We start from the raw sequence: 16,177 nt of genomic DNA, 5'->3' as shown, positions 1-16,177 counted from the left end.
ACTAGAGGTCACTTAAATCAGTGCGGACTAGAGGGGCCGAGATGGCCTGTCCGCGTTCATAAGGTATGATGTCATCTATGCAAGATTAGTGCTGGAGAACAGTGAGGAGTGAGGTCTCATGGAGTGGGACAGAAGCCAATGAATCGTTGGAAGTCCTCACTCTCTCCCTTTCTTTGTTTGTGTGTCTCCCTGTTTTACCCTCACGTTCTATTTTCCCTCTTTGATTCCTTCGCACGCTATTTCTCTCTTCAGTTGATTTCCTTTCCACTTCGACTTTTGTTTCTGTTTGCAATTCTCTCTGTCTGCATCTCCATTGATCTCACAAGAACAATAGGAAACAGGAGCAAGAGTAGACCACCAAGCACTTCATGTCTGCCCAGACAGCCAATCTGATCATGGTTGGTCTACTTTGGCCTCAACTTCCCAAAGCCATCAATCCTTGATCTTTAAATATTTAACATTTCCACCTTACATATATCTCACGATTTAGCGTCTACCACATCTAGGGCTGATTTTCTTCCTTATAGTTAGCTTAACTGTGCCCTTGGAATGGAACTGTTCCCAACATTGAGGTCACCCTCTATTCAACTTCACATGTTCACACGTGGTAAGCAGCAGCCAAGGACTCCTCAAACAATGATTGCCCCTTGTTGGACACAGATATCACGTGTGGCTCAGTGGTTAGCTATGGAACGTCTTGGTTAGAAAATGATGGATTCCAACTCTTCTCTGGAGCATTAAGCCTGGAATGAAAGCCAACAGTCCAGAGGGAAAGATCAACCACTGGAAGTGGTGCTGATAGAATGAGGCTTTGAATAGATGATTCTCAGATAGATCTCAATAATCAAATGATGCTACTGAAAAAAGAAAAGGAAAGATCTTGCCACAGCCCAGAGCCAATATTTATCACACAACTAACAGTTAAACACAGAAGATCCGGCCATATTTGATAGGTTACATGAGCACTTTTTGACAATTGGACTGGGAAAGTCCAGTTTTCCTTCTGTCACCCTGACAGATACTTGACACAATGATAAGAGAGTTGTTGACTATTGATCACAATCCATCCTTGATCATTCGTCTATGACAGGTCCAGGCAAGGTGCAAGGACATCCACTGTTGGAAGGTGTTTTACATCATCGATCCAAAGACACCAATTTCTCCTCCCGAAGTGTTTATCATCTTCCACACGCACATCCCACATTTACTGCCTCACACAGCATACCAGTAAAGGACACTCACAATGATAATATTTTCACATTACATTTATTGAACTTTGATTGGTACATGAACACATCCATTGATATGACACATCTTGAGACCTCAGAAAGGAGGTGTGATCATTGGGGGAGTTTATTGATCGGTATCTAATTAGTCAGGGTATCAAGGGATATGGGGAAAAGGCCGAAACTTGGAACTAGATGTGAGAACAGTTTAGTTCAGGGTGGAATTGTAGACTCAATGGGCCAAATGGCCTCCTGTTCTTTTATCTTGTGTGAAATTTGTGATGAATTCTGTTTGTGGCTAATGTAATTCTTGAGTCCCATTTTATTCTCATTTGTTAAGGTCCAGATTTTAATCATGACAGAAAATTAAATGATCTTCTCGGACAGTTAATGATCATAAAACTAATAAGACCCACAAGATGTAAAACTATCTGTGAGAACAAGTGAGAGATTGACCAGGCTGGGTTTGCCGTGAGATTTATTGATGCTTCTGAACAGATTCGTTGTGAGTGACTCATGTCCCACCACGCAGGAGAAAGTGGTGCCGCGATTCCACTCCTCTAGAGAAATCTTCAACTGACTAGTCATGGTGTTCCAGTCCCTCCTGGTGTCCTCGGTCACTGGATGGTTCACGTATCCAGTCTTCAGAAGAGTGTCGTTGGCCATCCAGGCCACATAGATGTCTGCAGGAGAGAACTTGTTGACCAGGCACATCAGGGTCGCAGACTGATCTGCCTCGAACTCATCTGATGAAGGGGGGAGGAGATAGATGTGAGGAGAAGTCACAACTCCACCTAGAAACAAAGAGAACCTCAGTTAGACTGCATCTTTCAATAGTTCTGTGCTTAACCCACGCAGTACGGTTTCAAACCAACATGGGCAACTTCTACACCTCGAGGGATTTCACTTTACCTGACACTAAAGCCTTTTCCATTTCTGCTCGTTGTGGGGATGTGCAGGGAGGAAATCTTGAATCAGATACATTTTGGAGCTTCCAGAGAGGTTTATCTGTTCACTTTATTCACTGGGAGCCATTGATCACACAGACACCCAGAAGTTGGGTTGGACCCTGGACTTGCCCCATCCTGTGCTGTTTGTTCATCTCCCCCTTTGATTAAATGATCTTCTAAACTTCATTCTGTGCCTCAGCCTCCCTGCCCTTCCACTCACTGCCTTGACTCAGTGTGTCCCTCACGGTTTGAAAGCTGCAGATCCTTCTCCCTCAACACCATCACAGGAACCAACCCCACAGGAACTAGTGTGGTCTTGGGTGAGGCCTCTATGGTGATTTGGGATTTTACTGAGCAGGGACCCCAAACCTTTTAGACCATCATCCTCTACATGGAATCCTTGATCCAGGCAGTTCTGACCGGGGGAGGGGTAGTGGCAGCACTGATGTAGACCTCTTTCTTCTCCACTCTGTCCACCCTTCCCCATCCCCCCTTCACTCACTACCTATTAAGTTGCCAAAGCCAATTACAGCATGGGTACCACTCTCGTGATATTTTATGTAGACATGCCCCTGCTTTTGACCCCAAAGTTCAATTGACCCCTCCCCCCAGTGTTTATCAACCCCCTTTTGATCCCCAGGCATTTATCAACTCCTTGGATAGTCCCTTCATGCCCCAGGGGTTGATATTAACCATGTTGGAGAACCCTTCCCTGGAGGCTAATATTCTCTGACCAACATAAGACCTTTAACAGGGCAAAGACGAATGTGGAGAGTCTCATGGAAGCAGCAACATTCCGAACAAGACTGGACAGACTTGAAGCTAGAAGAATGTTCCTGAAGATGGCAGAATCCAGGAACAGTGTGGCATGCTGAAGATGGTGTAAGAGTGAAAATGTCTTCACCAGGAGAACAGCAAACCTGGGGAATTCTCTGCCACAGAGAGCAGTTGAAGCCCATGATTAAATATATTTAAGGATGAGCTAGATATAGTTCCAAGGGTAAAGGGATCAAGGGTCATGGAGAGAAGGCAGGAATAGGGGGCGCAGTATGAATGATCTGCTGTGATCATATTGAATGTCTAAGCAGGAATGAAGGGGTGAATGGCCTACCCCGCTCTCATTCCCCCCCCCCCCCCCCCCCCCCGAGTCCACCACTGCTGGATGGTGACATCTGCCTTGCCTCTGTACAATGTACATTGGCGATGACAAAACCTTATTACCATTATCATTCCTCTACTTGCTACGATCAGACTCACACTGAACTCTCTCTTCACGTACCTGTGGCCTTCTTAATGGACCTCTTCTCTGGTGTTGGCAAACTCTTGTCCTCCACAATGCACAAGTACTCCGTCCCAATCTCCCACTCTGTTGCGGGGACCACCAGCCTGCTGATGATTGTGTCTTCATCTCCGTCTCTGATTGGTCCTTGAGTTCTCACCCCGTCTTCTCTCTTACTTCCGTGCACCTGCCAGGTTACCCTGAATCCGTCTAAATTACCACGGACCACCTCACACAGAATGGTCGCCGTCCTGTTCGTCCAGATCTCATGGAAAGAAGGTTTCCTTAAAGTGACCGAGAGGTGGGTATCTGGACAGTCTTCTGGGAGAAACATCACAATTATTATTTCACCTTTCCCTAATGGATGGGGGCGTCACTGATGAGACCAACATTTCCTGCTCATCTCCAGCAAGTGATTTGTTGGTCCCATCAGATCAGTCGAGAATTATCTACGTTGGTGGAGGAATGAGGTTTCCCACTTGAGCAGACAGGATAAACCCTCCTCAGGAATGGAAATGAACAAGTTTATCTCTGGTGTCAGTTTGACATTTTCGTGGGCACTGAAGCTGCTGCCATCCACAGAAAATTCAAACATTTCGGGCTCCAGGGAAGCCGAGCTAATACTTTAGGTGAGAAATATTCCAGCACTTTTCCTTTATACTTTTAAAATTCAATCATCAGAAATACTTGATCTTTGTCACAACTGTTAGAATGCATTTTGCCTCCAAGAAGTGCACTGAAATCTGCTTTGTCAGAAGGTTTTGTGTTCAAGCCATCCTGCAGAGGCTTTTACACATTGCCCAGGCTGGAGCAGAGAGAGTGCTGCCCGGTTGAACATTCCGTCACCGCTGAGGCGATGATCAGAGGCTCAGATTACATTCAAAGACAGAAAGAAAGACCATTTGGAAGAAGTCATGAAAGGAATTTCAGGGAGACACTTATTTCTCTGGCCAAGATTCTGGATGATCTGTTGAGGCACAAAACCACAACAGGCCTGCACCATGTTTCCATGTTGAGCTTGTCTGGCATAATGTACAACATAAAGCAAACAATGTCCACAATGGAGTGGGACAGGACCCTACCTTGGGTATTCCTCGCTTCCTTTGTGATGCTGGTGTTGGAGGAGGGATGAGACACTGTGCAGCTAAAGACTGAGCCTGCCTTCCACTCCTGTGAACTCACAGTCAGGAAGTGACTGGCACTGAAAGTCCCAGCCTGCTCCAGAGCAGTGCGTGTCGAGCTGGTGTTGGAGGAGATCAGGGAGCGACCTTTCTTCCAGGTGACATCAATGTGGTCTGGGTAGAACTCTGAGACCACACATTCGAGGGTAGCCGTCTTCCTCCGCTTGGACCCTTCGTATGGTGGAGGTAGCAGTCTGACCTCAGGCGGCTTTGTCTCAACTGGAACACAAGAGCAAAGAAAATGTTGAACTCCTTCTCGTAATGACACTGATGTTTGTGGTTTAATCAGTGATCTCTTGCCTACCTTTGGTGCTTTTTGTCCGGGCTGACACTGCTGAGGATAAAGGATCTTGGGCAGAGCACGTGTACTCTATCCCACTGGACCACTCCTCCACGCTGGTCTGGAGTCGGCTGATTTTTGTGTTTTGGAACCCTTCCTTTGTGGGCTGATAGGTCACAGCTTTATCGCTTCTATCCTCCCCGTTCACCTCCCAGGCGATGAAGACCTTGCTCGGATCAGCAGAGATGACTGTGCACACCAGTGTAGCTGTTTTGTTGATCCAGATCTCTTTAATGGAGGGATTTTGAATCGAGACAAACAATTCTGTGGATCAGAAATGGGAGATGTCAGAATTGTAGCAGAAGATTTTCTGTTGGTGATGGAAAGTCAGAGCAGATCCAAGTATATCGTGGCGAAGTGTATTGGAATGAGAATAGTAGAAACACGCAAGGGTTGAATGATGTGCTGCATAAACTGCAAGTGTTGGCTGGGAAAATAAACTCAGTATAAAGGATCTGCCAAATGGGTTTTATAGCCTTCCCCAGACTGTGACCACCAGGTTCAGAGCAGGGACTACATGGGTGGTAAGAGGCTAAGCAACATTTCGAAGCGGCAAAGCCAGTCACAGGTTTGTGTGAAGCCAGGAGAGGAGCGGGCATACCTCTCAACAGAGACAATTCAATATATTCTTTACATGGAACCCCCGTGGAATCAGTTATCTCCACTGAGCTTTGGGAATCAATGAGAATCCTATTGTCTGTCTAAATTGAGGCTGGGATTCTCTCAGTTTGAATTCATTTAATGAATGCATTCTGGAATAAAATGCTCTCTTTGGTGGTTGGGATTGTAAAGTATTTGTGCTGTCATAAATCCCATCCGGTTCTCTGTTGTTCGTCAGCAGAGGAAATCTGCCATCCATCACTGGTCTGGCCACATGTGACTCCAGACCTGCAGTTACATGGCCAAGCCCCGATCACCATCAGAAATGGTCCAGTAGGACCCTCAGTTCAAGAGTGATCTTGAATGAGAGGCACAAAATTGTGAATGAATAGGACCCCTCTATGACAGAGCTTTGGGGACACCTGTCCTCTGGGTTTGAATAGGTTTTGTGTGACTGTGCTCTCGTGAAGTTGCTGAGGTGTTTTAATATTTGAAAAGAACAATTTGAATGAAAGTAGAGGACAACCTGCTCTCCAGCAACAACAGAGCACAGTCTAAATTTGGAGAATAGCAGAAGTCTCCCTCGTGCAGCAGTTTGGGATTATTATTTTGCAGTAGATGTACTTTTGCATTTCATTTCCGAATCACTGAGCTACGAAGAGATGATTCACTCATTCCCTGTATTCTGCAGGGCCATTTGTCTCCTCAAGCACCATCGTCACGTCAGTTACACAATCACTCACTGGCCTACATGGGCTGTGTTTGCTGTCAAACACTATTCACAGAGGGTGATTATGTTAGTGTCAGGATTGAAACCTTCTTGAGATTCAGATCAATTTAGAGCAGATGCAATGAACTCTGTGCCTGGCTGACAGGACACATTTAATTTGATGACATACAATGTGGTCGTTTACTCAATCCTTCCTTCTTTTAGCACAACTTGAGCAATTAAAAAATTATGGCAGATGCATGGTGTTAGTCCAGGTCAGAAATTTATAAAGTGAGATGTGCACTGTTGGGGGTTATTGCTTTTGGAATATTGATTTAATCAGCACTGTGGTGTTATTGTTCAGTGCCGGCCCATATCAATTACACAATCCAATGCTCAGCCATCTCTGGTGTGAGGCAACTGCCCCTCAGATATCCTCACAGTGTCAGGATAGCTCTCCTTTGTGCAAAATACTAATAGCATCCTCTCAATCCTTGGGTGATTACACTCCCACCAGTGGCATTCGCACTGATCACTGAGTTTCTCTCTTGGACTAAGTTCAATGCCCAGGAGGTGAGTGAACAGAATGCTTCCAAATGTTTGCTGTCCATCCCTTACACACCAAACACATGAGTGAGATAGGACAGGTCACTGGTGGGGTCCTGTGGCCTGTCTTACTGATTTGTCACAGGCCCTGCTTTTTTTCAGGTTGTCACATGCTGTAACTGAGCCAATGTGACATTTCACCCCTGTGCATCTTCACCACCTCCTGCCCCAAGCCACTGGCGGAGATGTAGTTTCTGGTTCTCACTGACTGGCATTAGACCTGTGGTCGAGGGAAGTGGGACTGGGATCTGAACCTCACTGAACCAACAATGTCCACAAATAAATGAGTGTACACGTGAGGTGTGGAGGGGAGATGGGGCAGCTTGAACTGGTGTTTTTTCTCTACTGCACCTTGATTTCAATGGATTTGATGGGATAGATTTGAATCCAGCAAATGGATTGTAATAAAATTCAACGACGAATTCCACATGCAGCCAATCACTTTATTTGACACTTTCCTTGTGTACAATGATATGCTCGGGTGGTACCATCAGAGAATGTTGCATTGACATTAGACTGGTAGAAGAATGTCGGCTTACACGAACAGCTGGGAGGTGTTACATCTGGAAATGGAAGATGCATAGGTTTAATCATCAGATAATTTCACCTGTACTTCCTGCACTGGCAAACGAAGCAGCTCCACACAGTCCCGATCTCTATCCTCTGAATTCAGCATCCTATCAGATCAGGATAATGCAAACCTGTTGTACCTTGTCTGGGATCAGAGAAATCAAGGGCACAAGTCATAATTCCAGTTTTCTTTTGGGGTGGGGGGTGGGGGGGAAAACTGAACAAGGATCCAATTTTGTGAGTGGATGACGTGCTGGGAAGATTCTTAGGTTACCATGGAGATTGAATGACTCTCCACAGTCTGACACTCAACTGGAGGTATTTTTCCCAGAAACAGACTAAAAGTGAAGATGGAGATTTTCTTCAGATGGGATGCATCTTGCTTGATGTCCCATTTGCCTTCCACAGTTGTGACTAGAATTGTGTGGGAGTAAATGCCAGAGGAGACGCAAACTTTCCCGTCCTGTACAATAGATTGGGTTAAAATTACTGATGGAAAGGGTTAGTTTGAAATGTAGAAGGGTAGAAATGTAGACATTATGCATCACTCAACAGGACTTACATCAGGGACATGAATTGGGTGAAGGTCAGCTTGTTGAAAACAGCAAGTAAATTAATTCTCCTTCAGACACCACTCACCCCCTTGATATGTCATGGTGATCTTCTGATGGAAGTTGGAAGGTGTGTGGATCACTTCACAAGTATATTCCTGTTTGCTGGTCCATTCGTCCACAGACACGGTCAGGTAGGTGACTGTTTCAAATGCACCATCGGGTCTCCTCTTGGAAGGGAGAAGACTGCTCAATTGCTCTGATCCGGCTTTTTTCCAGGTCACCCGAATCCGATCAGGAGTAAATTGTGATATCATACAGCCCAGGATAGTATTTGTTTGATTGGAAAGAATCTTTGGGGTTGGAGCCAGAGGTGTGAGCTTTGGAGATTGAGCTGTAAAACAATGCAATATTAATGCAATATTACTGATGATACAACTGGCCACCGTGTAGGTGGACTCCATCCCTACCTCCACTGCAAGTCGCCCAACGTCAGCCCATTCTACAATTCTGTTCATTAACAGATGATCTGTTGAGAGGCTGGATCCTATCGTGAAATATTGGGTAGAGCTCTGATTGGGAGATCTAGATGGATGATACAGGCCTCCCCAGCAGTGTGTCCCACACTGCAGTGTTGAGGGGGATGAAACAGTAAGTGGCCTCTATGGGCAGACCATCAGTGATCTGATTATTCTGTGGAATATACCATGCAGAGGAAAGGCTGATTGCAGATCCTGTGGGTATGAGCAGATGGGGTGGAACAGGATGTTTGGGAACCACAGTTTTGAGCTTAATGAGAAAGAAGAACAGGCAGACAAGAGGAAATGATTTGCTTTTAAATGCAATGATTTGTTCACATCTGGGAGGTGATGGATAAAGTCAAGTGGGGGATGTCGATTCTTCAGTCATCTTCATAAGGAGTGCGAGTTTTACTCAGACACAGGACAGGACTGAGGGAAAGTGCGGACGGAGTGGGTCAAAGTTGAACTCGTGTTGCTTGTGCAGGAACGGTGGCTAATATCGATGCCTGGTTCTGTGTCAAGGAGCTAATCTGGAAGGAGATGCTTGGGCCGGGCAGTGGGGATGGTGGAGAGTCTTCTGAAATGAGATCAATGAGTGGATATAAAGGAGGCAGTTCAGCACAAATTGCTGCTTGTAACTTCCTCTAAAACTCAGGTTCATGGACTGGAGGAGAACGCTTCATTCATCATCTGCTTCCACACAATATATCACGGCCTTTTTTGTGAGCTGCAGACACCACTGGCTTGTAGGAATTGAACAAATGAGGAAAAGGAGGAATGGACACCTTTGTACATTTTGGACCAAGGTTCCTGCTCAAGTTTTAACCCTCAACACAATGTAGTTCGAAACAGAAATCAAATCTCATACTAACGTTTCATGTAATCCTCTTTCACAAACTTGTCTGGTTTGTACCCTGCCTTACAGGAGTAGACATTGTTGCTTTTCCATTCCACCGCAGGGACTCGGAGTAAGCTGCTCATTGTGTACTTTGCATTCTGCCCCAACACTGCTGGATATTTCTTGAATCCAGTGGTGATGTCCCCACTGCTCGTGGACCATGTCTGGATGATGCTCTCAGGCTGATAATCCTTGACCAGACACAGGAGGCTGATCTCTTGGTCAGCTTCTCTGTGGCAGGGAGGGGCGATGAAGACCGATGGCAACGACTCAACCTCTGAAAAGTAAATAAATTCACAGAAAGTTCTGGCAATAAAAGCATGACCAACAGATGAATCAGGACATGTTATTATCCATCAAGCCAACCCTTTCCAAATTCATTTACTGTGTTATACAAAGGGCTCACCACTTTATCTCTCAGTAATGTTGTGGCAGCACAATCCTGTTCCAGCAACAGCGAGTGGGGTTCAAATCTGACACTGTCTGTAAGGAGTTTGTATGTTCTCCCTGTGTCAGTGTGGGTTTCCCACCCTTCAAAATGTACTGGGGGTGTAGGTCGATTGGTTGTAATTGACTGGCACAGGCTTGTGGGAAGGGGCTTTTACTGTGCTGTCTGACTTCATCTCTATGGCTCCAGAGTTATCCACGTACCCTTCTCACCTTAAACCTGTATCCTCTGGTTACGGATTATCCTACCTAGGGGAAATGCTCGGGGTGTTCTCCTGGTCTTTAACTCTGTGAGACTCCACCAATGGCCACACGTCCAATGTGGACCAGGTTAAAAATCACTCATTTTGACCCTGTGAATTGACAAGGACTTGCGAGAATGCTCAGAGCAGGAGACTGATGAGAAAGGAGACATCAAACAGTTTGAGTTGCAGTGGATGAGGGCTCTGCTGTAGAACTGTGAGATGGTCAGCAGTCCCACATGGGGATAAAGTATATTCTGTGGTTGGAAGGACAGTGAACAAACTTTGGAGAACAAGTAATGGGACGGTCAAGATTTCAAATCAGGTGGAAAATAAGATGACAAAATATTTACTTCACAACAGCTTCTTTCAGTAGAAGATGAAATGTTGAACTGCTGGACACAAAAGCCAGGAGAAACTCAGCAGTGATAAGAAGTAAAGGGCAACCAGTGTTCCCTGAGCCCATTCAAATAGAAGAGTTAATCAAGCAAATAGCAATGGGCATGATTGAAGGGAATGGTAAATAATTCCAGCCACACCTTTATGAACCATTTTCAAGGATCACGGTCAGAACCCAAAAAGCACACTGTTTCTATCACTGATTCAGAAGTAAGGACAGAGCTGGGAAATTGCCTTTTTAATAATTCTTATCAGTCTGCTTGAAGCAATCCGTGTCATGCAGAACTCAGACTGGCTGTTGGGAGGGAACTTGTTCCGTGCCATGCAGAACTCAGACTGGTTGTTGGGAGGGAACTTGTCAAGAACAGCAGGGCAAACCTGGCCTCTGTTGTGGTGAAGTGTCACAGGACAGGAGGCAGGTGGTACAGTGCCAGCTGCACTATAACCACACTCAACGGGCTAAATGGTGCTAGTTTTGACCTGCTACTGGGATCTCACTTCAACCTGCCACACAGCAAAAACGTGGGACTTGGCTGGGCCTCTGGATGTTGGAGAACAGTGATGAGGAGCACCGAGACCTCAGCACCGTGTGGTCGCAATGCTGGGTCACTTGGCTCAGAATACCCTGACACAAGGCAAACCTGAGCTGTCAGAGCTGTCACATAAATTTGAAATGAATCCAAAACATTAAAACAGGCATAAATTCTGCCTCAAAAGGCACTTTAAAATTTTTGTTCAAAATCAGCAATCTACAGGGCATTAAAATCATAAAACGTACCCAGAAATCCTTCAGTGCCCATAATCTTCAGGCCAAGAGTCCTCAAATGAATGGGGACTGTGAGCTTTTGCCAGGCACAGCCTGGTCAGGAATCATTGTGTTGGAATCCTTGGTCTAATCCTGGGGAGTCCAGCAAGGCCTGGCTCTATGTGGTGGAGTGTGGTGAATGGCCTAGTGGCATCTACAACTCAGTGAACCCTGTACAGTGGGGCTGTGCATGTGCAGAATTGACTGCAGCACATGTGGCTGGATGCTGTGGGCTCCCTTTGGAACTGCCACTCACTGACAGAACTGTCTGATCCAGGGGATCCTCAGCCATTCAAATAAAGGATGATCAGCTCCAATCTGAGGAACCTCACTGCTCTTCATTGATGTCAGTCCTCACTAAAGCAGACCTTCTGGACTTTTTGCTGATTCTGTTTGTGGGAACAAGCTGCAGAAAAGTTGTGTACAATGTGTCTGCACCTCATGGGTTGAGGAATAGTTTGTGATGTTCTGGGGATGTGAAAGTCAATGAAGAACACAAAATAGCTTCCACCAAATAAAAATAAAAATGAAGAGGCTGGATGTCAAAATCTGACCGAAGGAGATTAATGAAAGGACATTAATGTGAAACATAATCCCTGTGCCTCTTCTCCCCACAGAGAGTCCTAGAGCTGCCGAGTCTCTCCAGTAGAAGAGGCACAGTGATAGTCAGTGGGATTTGCATCTGAGGATCTTTTTCATGGCTGGACCTGCAGATGTTAAGTGCAGTTTAATTTGGATCAGTGTTCCCAATGGTGGTAAGGAAGTGAACTTGTAAAACAAATCAAACTGGCTGCAGGGAGTCAGCTACAGAGGGGTTAGGGGCTGGCTGGGGCAGCAGGGGTGGAGAGGGACTGGCTGGGGCAGCAGGGTGTTGGGGTGGAGAGGGGGAGAGGGACTGGCTGGGGCAGCAGGGTGCTGGGGTGGAGAGGGGGAGAGGGACTGGCTGGGGCAGCAGGGTGCTGGGGTGGAGAGGGGGGTTTGAGGGCAGAGTGGGATTTCTAAAAGAATTCCCTGGGAATGTAGGAATGAACAGCTAGTTTAGGATTCGATATGATGTCAGTAAGTGGAAGAACATCAGAAACTCCAAACTCTGAGCCTTAAATTCATACTTAATACGGAATGAAACGCTTTGTTTTCTGGACACTGAATATTGCAATTCAAGAGTAGAGACAGGAAATATGTCCTCCTGAAAAATCACAACCCCACTGGATACAACATTTTCTCTCTGTCCCAACCATTCATTTCTGCGAACTTTCCACATCATATTGTTTTCCCAGTGTATAGAATCCTCTGCGCTCAGTCGCATTCCCCCCACCCCGGTAGTGTTGGACACAACAACATGGAGAGTTAGATTCCATGTATTGTGTCCGTCAATGTCCTGGAGGCTACAACAGGAGAGTGTGGAGGGAACTCCATCCCCAACCCCCCACTCCCACTCCCCCATGCTCTGAGATCGAGAAGGAAGTTCGAAAGGAACTTTGTATCTGACAGGACAGTGCATGGGGGTCCTAATTCGGCGTTTCACTCCGGCTCTGAGCGCCCTGGGATATTTCACGGGATTTCCTCGAGTGGGTGTTTTCTGGATTTATACAATTAGTCGTTCCACTGAATGACTGCGCACAGATCGAATCAATTCATCCAACCGGACCAGCGCTTGCCACTCAACTGAATGGTCACTCTCCAACCACTTTTCCCCTTCCTTAAAGGGGTGGTGGGGAGGTCCCTCTCCTGTTCCTTCTATACTATTATCTCCGGGTTCCGTAAAACCAACTCCCCTCTCCTTCCCCCTCTCGCCTTTGCGCCTGTTTTCTCTCCCCTCCTCCCTCCACAGCCAATATCAATTCTCACCTTTCCTCATATCCAATTAACAAATTTTGGTCGCCCCCCCCCCCCACCCCTTTCCCCCTCTCCAGTCACCAGCCTTTATTTCCAAATTGTTCCTTACACCTGAACGTGGCTTCTTCAGAAACCGAACGTGGGGAATATATCATTACCTCCTGTGGACCCTGCGAGACCGGCTGAGTTCCTCCAGGATTTCTGTGTTCCTTCTGTGTTTCCCCCCGGAGCCATAACCACCCACCACCTTGCACTCAGTGCGATCCAGATCACACAGTTGCTGCATCCACCCTAGTTTCTGTGAAACGCTGAGCGATCATGGACTGAAGATTCCCATCTCCTGCCCTGGGACCGAGGAAGTCACTCAAGGCACTTTCAGGTGGCCAATTGTCCCGCGCGTAAAGCCGCATGTTCCGGCAATATGCGGCTGTTTTGAGGCCACCTGAATGTGCAGGAGGCGCTCTTGAGGCGAGCGACGTTACCCTCCTCCGAGAGCGAGAAGCAGCTCAGCTCAGTAGCCTTTTCCAGGTGCATTCTCTGCCAAGAAGGCGCCTGAAGAAGCAGAAGCGTCCCTTTAAATTGCAGTTCGGTGGCAGTGTTGAAAGCTGAAAGGACAGCTGCGCTGGGATGCGCATTCTTAGCGGAGAAGGCACCTGGAAAAGCCCTCTGTGTTCATTTCCCGGTCTCTCCTTCCCGATTCCGCCTCCTCCCGCTGCTTCCCACCGAGCCCACCCATCAGGGAATAAATCTCTGCGCCCATCATCAAATCCCGGGCTCGTCTCTCTCTGCAGTCGGGGGTTGTGTGTCCTGGGACGGGCCTCACAGCAGACATGACAGGAGCGGACCGAGCTCCACCTGGACCCTGGGGGTTATTCAGACTTTAACCGGATCACACGTTTCCCGCAGCCTGGCTGGAACCGAGAAAGCAGCCGACGGGAAACACTTCACCCGCCCGTCTCGGGGAGCTTCCAGTCACGGCTCCCTTGATCTCACTGGTCTCAGGCCGCAAAGTCATCAATTAGCAATGGGGAAGGGTGGAATGAATGGAGAGGCTGGGTCTTACCTGAAGCCACTGTCAGCGAGGTTCCTTTCCCCCAGTAGTCCACACTGCTCCGTCTCCCGACTCGCCCAGTACAATAACTCCGCTGGCCCGTCACGTCCAGCCACCTCCGCCAAGGGCCGGTCCGAGGCCCGTCTGCACCCCCGGCAGCCGCTTCCCGGCACGGACTCCGGGCTCGTCTCTTCCTGCCGTGTTGCTGTGGTGCGGGCGCCGGCTCGCACCGTCCCGCCCGAAACTCAGTCGCCTCCTTTTGGCCGCTTCATTGGCCGGAAAAGTCCCTGCCCCTCCAGCAGCCACAGCCATGTTTCGGGGAGGTGGCCGTGGGAAGCAGCCGTGCGGGATCCGTGGAGACGGGCTGCCCTGCAGCCGCTGATCGGCCGGCGCCAATTTCTGTTCAGCTCCGCATCACCGTGGTCCCACACGGTGACACAGCGCCGCTCAACAACAGTCCCATCCGCGGCGCTCGGCGCCGACCTGCTCTGGGAATCGATCCGCGGATCGCCTGGTCTTCCCGGGAGTCATGCGGACCCCTCGCCTCCTAGTCCCAGCGAGGGCCGACGGCGGCGCAGCGAGGCCGGGAATCCCCTGGGGTCAGTCCTGCTGCCCATTCACTCCGGGGCCCTGAACCCTGAGGGCAGGCGCTGGGTTTTTGCAGCGGCCCAGCCCCGGTTCCTCTCGCTGTGTCTCTCGTACAGTAATAGGTGGCCGTGTCCTTCACGCTCAGGCTGTTTATTTCCAGGTAGACGGTGTTGCTGTCCTTGGAAACGGTGAATCGGCCTTGGAATCCAGACGCATAATATTTGCTACCAGTACTCGTTACTACTGACACCCATTGCAGCCCTTTCCCGGACTCCTGTTTCACCCAGTGCATCCAGTTGCTACTGAGACTGAACCCCTTGGTCTTACAGGTCAGCGTGACGGACGCCCCGGGCTTTTGCACCACTGACGCGGGCTGGGTCAGCACCACCTCGGACCGCACGCCTGTCAAGAAAAGAGAAAAGAGCGGACTTCAGGGAACGGTTCCACGGGGAGAGAGTGTCCGAGACGCAGCCGACCCCGGGCGGGCGGGCGGGGTGAAGACACGGGGACACCCACCTGCCAGACAGCACAGAAGGAGAAAGAGATAAGGAGCGAGTCCCATCGCCCCGCGCACCGAGCCAGACATGATGGACACTGCACAGGTCGGCGGCTTCAGCTCAGACCGGCTTTGTCGGGAGCTGCAGTGAGCGCTGCTTAAATAGGGAAGAGAGCAGCGAGAGGGAGCCGCGGCTCGAACAGGTCCCCACCCACTGAAACCAGAGGCGCTGTTTCCTGTCCCCGCCCCCAGCAGAGATTTCAGTTCCCAAACGATGTTTGTCTGTGCAACAGGCGGCAGGTCAGCAGACCTGGTAAGATCCGGATTAAACATTGCTCACACTTTTCAAATCACTCATTTCCCCTGAGAGAGAGAGAGGGACTGAGAGGTACTGGTCAGTGTAAGATATCTCCCTGAGAGAGAGGGACTGAGAGATACTGGTAAGTGTGCAGATATCCCCCTGAGAGAGAGGACTGAGAGATACTGGTCAGTGCAAGATATCCCCCTGAAAGAGAGGGAATGAGAGATACTGGTCAGTGTAAGATGTCCCCCTGAGAGAGAGGGAATGAGAGATACTGGTCAGTGTAAGATATCCCCCTAAGAGAGAGAGGTACTGAGAGATACTGGTCAGTGTAAGATATCTCCCTGAGAGAGAGGGACTGAGAGATACTGGTCTGAGTACAGATATCCCCCTGAGAGAGAGAGAGGAAGGCACTGACAAATAGTGGTCAGTGTACAGATATCCCCCGAGAGTGAGAGAGGGGGCTGAGGGACCCTAATCAGTGTTCACATATCCCCCGGGGAGAGAGAGAGGGGGGCTGAGAGACTGGTCAGTTTATAGATATCCCCCTGAGAGGAGAGAGGGGCTGACAGACACTGGTC

At 48.4% G+C, this 16,177-nt stretch overlaps 1 protein-coding gene across 1 annotated transcript; it reads right to left on the bottom strand.

Annotated features, from left to right (window-relative positions):
• Positions 1-1,250: 1,250 nt before the first annotated feature.
• Positions 1,251-15,450, bottom strand: LOC138738924 (immunoglobulin gamma-1 heavy chain-like). The gene is made up of 9 exons (XM_069890122.1): positions 15,316-15,450; positions 14,874-15,201; positions 14,224-14,270; positions 9,406-9,708; positions 8,101-8,406; positions 4,941-5,240; positions 4,538-4,855; positions 3,456-3,776; positions 1,251-2,020 (listed from the first exon to the last, which is right to left on the bottom strand). The coding sequence occupies exons 1-9, from the start codon at positions 15,383-15,385 to the stop codon at positions 1,629-1,631; spliced, it is 2,385 nt and encodes a 794-aa protein (XP_069746223.1). The 5' UTR covers positions 15,386-15,450; the 3' UTR covers positions 1,251-1,628.
• Between the last annotated feature and the right edge of the window lie 727 nt (positions 15,451-16,177).

Source organism: Narcine bancroftii, chromosome 1 (genome assembly GCF_036971445.1).
Source record: "Narcine bancroftii isolate sNarBan1 chromosome 1, sNarBan1.hap1, whole genome shotgun sequence".
In the NCBI taxonomy this organism is placed as follows: Eukaryota; Metazoa; Chordata; class Chondrichthyes; order Torpediniformes; family Narcinidae; genus Narcine; species Narcine bancroftii.
This window is presented reverse-complemented; position numbering and strand designations above follow the sequence as displayed.

Excerpts from the sequence above, each read along its gene's own strand:
- LOC138738924 (XM_069890122.1), bottom strand. The coding sequence starts at position 15,385 with ATGTCTGGCTCGGTGCGCGGGGCGATGGGACTCGCTCCTTATCTCTTT. Across the intron at positions 8,407-9,405 it reads GAAAGAGGATTACATGAAAC|CTCAATCTCCAAAGCTCACA; the intron begins GTTAGTATGAGA and ends ATTGTTTTACAG. Across the intron at positions 5,241-8,100 it reads CACCATGACATATCAAGGGG|AATTGTTTGTCTCGATTCAA; the intron begins GTGAGTGGTGTC and ends TCTGATCCACAG.